Source organism: Nannospalax galili, unplaced genomic scaffold, assembly GCF_000622305.1.
Source record: "Nannospalax galili isolate Female #2095 unplaced genomic scaffold, S.galili_v1.0 scaffold310, whole genome shotgun sequence".
NCBI classification, from domain to species: domain Eukaryota; kingdom Metazoa; phylum Chordata; class Mammalia; order Rodentia; family Spalacidae; genus Nannospalax; species Nannospalax galili.
The window spans coordinates 1889642-1893309 of NW_008328488.1; the positions used below are offsets into that span (position 1 = coordinate 1889642).

General features: G+C 41.4%; 1 protein-coding gene across 1 annotated transcript; it reads left to right on the forward strand.

Moving 5' to 3' along the window:
* Positions 1 to 2054: 2054 nt before the first annotated feature.
* On the forward strand, positions 2055 to 3050 carry LOC103729384 (mas-related G-protein coupled receptor member X2-like). Its single transcript, XM_008827453.1, has one exon. It carries the CDS (start codon positions 2055 to 2057, stop codon positions 3048 to 3050), a length of 996 nt encoding a protein of 331 aa, XP_008825675.1.
* Positions 3051 to 3668: the final 618 nt, after the last annotated feature.

Genomic DNA, 3668 nt, shown 5'->3' on the forward strand with positions numbered 1-3668 from the left:
AGTGATGATACTTTATTCATCCTGTACATGTGCTTTCTGATATTGTTTAAATATTTACAGAACATTTTTCAAAATTTAAAAGTACTCCTGTGCTTATGATTCATTTACCCGTTTGTTAAATATGACTTTTTACTGTGCACTGTGCTCCCCACAGAGAGATGGACACTTGTAACATGGAAACACTGCACGGAAAGGCTCTTGATATGCTCTAAGATTTCTCTGCTTCCTAGTTTCTCAAATTTGAAATGTAGAGTCAGCCATTCTAGCCTAACAGGCCTGGCTGTTCTAAGTAAGAATGCCTTTTTAGTAAGAAGTGACATTTCCAAAAGACTCTGAAATAAGACAGGCTATTGCCACAGCTCTTGACTGCCTTCCAGAACTTGACAGTAAGGCCCTGTTGCTGAAGATAGGAAATACGGTGCACACAGGACTTGGAGCAATCGAACTGGAACTGACCTGGAAGCCTCCTTCTAGAAGACTAGTTCCCATAGTATCATAAGATACCATATAAGCTTCCAAAGACAAAATCCAGTCAACGATCCCATCCTGTCGTAAAGTCATGAACCACAACGACTGGCCCAGTAATAATCTCTACTGGCACAGTAGTACCAATTTTATCTTAGGCTTAATCAACAGCTGTCTAATTGGACTCAAGGCCTTTTCAATGGGAGGGAACACATGTATGGTACTGTAAACATAATCAAAAACATGTCTGGACTTGGCCTTTACCCTAGAGAAAATCTACTTTTGTTACATCCCTAGACCAACCTAACTTCTTATTAAATTTTAAATACATATCCTTATATTTATAGATAAATATACCTCTAAGCACTCATCAAAGAAGCTTAGTTTTGCAACAGATGGAGACTATTACAAAGTTCCTATACTGGTCAAATACAGAGAATAATACAAAAACAGGTCTAGCCCTGGGTGATACATGTACAACACAACCACTGTACCTAAGGCTCAGGGGACATTGTGGAGCAGGGAGCAGAAAGAATGTTACAGCAGCTCTCAGCTCTCACCAGAGAAGCTTCCTCATGCAACATATTTGGATTAATTCAGAAAGTCGTAACTCACCTAATTGTGTTTATCCATAAATAGGACACCTACAGCAAACCTCTGTCACCCAAGACTCAGGCACCATTATGGAAGGAGGGAGTGGAAAGCCTGTAATCAGAGGTGGTTGATGATCACAATGAAGCAGAGTTTTCCACACAACTATGAAGTTACTCATGTGAACTTGCAGAAATGGAAACAACATTCACAAGACCCACACAAGCTCGGGCCAGACAAAATTGTAGAATAGAGATGGAGAAATGGGTAAGAAGTCCTAAACATCTGAGAAACTGTTAGCAACCCATAACTCTTAGGCAAGGGAGAGTTGAGTTTCTTTAACGGACTGATGCTTAGTAGTTTACCCAGTCTCCTGTGGATTGACCCACACTGAAGGAAATCTAGAGACACAACTTGTCTCCATTAGCCTTAATAAATATGAAAGAGTATGTAAAAGGGGGCAGCAGAAGTTAGAAAAGGGGTGCAGGTAGGGGCAGGAGTCTAAATATGATCAAAACACATTACATGGAATTCTTAATTAAATTAAAAACTAACATTCCCTCTATGACTAATATTCATGATTTCTATTATTTTCCCATTTGATAGCTTTCTCCAACTGAAAGAGGTTGACCAGTGGTCAGGCTGTGACCTACATGTTTCTGTATGTGAAAAGAAACATGAGCCTGAGAACAGAAAGAAAATTGGATTTAGAATTCTGACTCTGTAAGGGCTGTATTGGGGACATCAACTGCTTCAATAGCCATACAAAATATTGTTTGTAAATATCCAAAATAAGAACAAATTGAATTTAAAATAAATTTCTAGAACTTTTGGGGGTTGATGAATTACTTCAGTCTCTATGACCCTGTTTCCTTGTCCACTGTAAAACAGGGTCAGTCATTCCTACATTACAGAGTGTTCCAGAGAATCAGAGATTACACGGAATGCATTCATGTCTTGCTTTACTTTTCAGGACCACTACTGAAGAGTTCAGAAACATGTATCCAACCATCCCAGCCTGGGGCACTGAAATCACAACACTGAATGGAAGTGACCGCAGTCTAACTCCACGTTGTGAAACTGTGAGCCCTACTCTGAGTTTTCTTACCTTCATCATTGCCCTGCATGGGCTGGCCGGAAATACCACAGTGCTGTGGTTTTGGGGCTTCCAGATGTGCAGGAATGCCTTCACTGTCTACGTCCTCAACTTGGCAATGGCTGACTTCCTCTTACTCCGTCTTCATATTGTATTCTCCATAGAGGGCATCATTGACCTCATCCTCTTGACCTCCATCCACATCCCTAGTGTTTTAACTGTTATTTTCAGCTTTGCTTACCTTGTAGGCCTGAGCATGCTCAGTGCCATTAGTGCTGAGCACTGCCTGTCTGCCCTGTGGCCCATCTGGTACCTCTGCAGGCATCCAAGACACACATCAGCTGTCATGTGTGTCCTGCTCTGGATCTTGTCCTTGTTCTTGAGCCTCCTGGAAGGGAAAGGATGTGGCTTTCTATTTAAGGGTTTTGGATCTGGGTGGTGTCAGACATTTGATGTCTTCAATGCCTCATGGGTGATTGCTTTGTTTGTGGTTCTCTTTGGGTCCAGCCTAGCTCTGATGGTCAAGATCTTCTGTGGCTCAAGGCAGATTCCTGTGACCAGGCTGTATGTGACCATTGCACTTATGGTTCTGGTCTTCTTTCTTTATGGATTGCCCTTTGGGATCAAGTGGTTCATCTTAACGTGGGTTGATAGTCTGTATTATAATGTCCCTTGTATTATTCATCATGTAATTATCTTCCTGTCCTGTGTTAATAGCTATGTCAATCCCATCATTTACTTCTTTGTTGGCTCCATTAGGCATCGCAGGTTCCAGCGAGGGACTCTTAAGCTGCTTATTCAGAGAGCCCTGCAGGAGACTCCTGAAGAGGAAGACTGCAGTGGTCAGGTCTCTTTGGGAAAGCCTAGAGAACTGGAAACAGTCTTGTGCAGCAGCTGAGTGCTCCTTTGACCAGTCAGAAGTGACTTTGAAAACAAAATCTTCCCCTATTAGGGAGGGCAATTTTCATAACCTGGTTAAGTTGGTCACCTGGCCTTAAATCAGTTAGGAAAGTAATTATTCTTTTGTAACTTGGGCAATACAGGTCTTCTTAAGAAAATACTGTGTGGGGTGTGGTGGCACATGCTGTTAATCCCAGCATTTGAGAGACAGAGTCAGAAGGATCACTGTGAGTTCTAGGCCAGCTGGAGTTACAGGGAGACACTGTCTCAAAAAGATTTTTAAAAAGTATTGACTGCAATGTCTTTGAGACTGCCTTACTCAGAATTTCATGCTAACACCTTAGGATATAATCTCTAGGGTCCTGTGTTGCTCCCATGATTGAAAAATCCCTCCTTCAGCAGAAGGCAGCGCAGGAATGACCTGAATTTCTTTGGTCTCTGAATTCATACTGATAAAATGAATTTTTTGTATTTTTGTATCAATATTAAACAAATGAACTGGTGTTATTAACTGCAAAATCCCCTGGTTGGGTAGGTCCTAGCCTCCAGCAAAGATCCGAATTCTGTGGTTCTGCTACATTGGTATTGCGATAAACTTCCTTTTAGTTTTCATTTT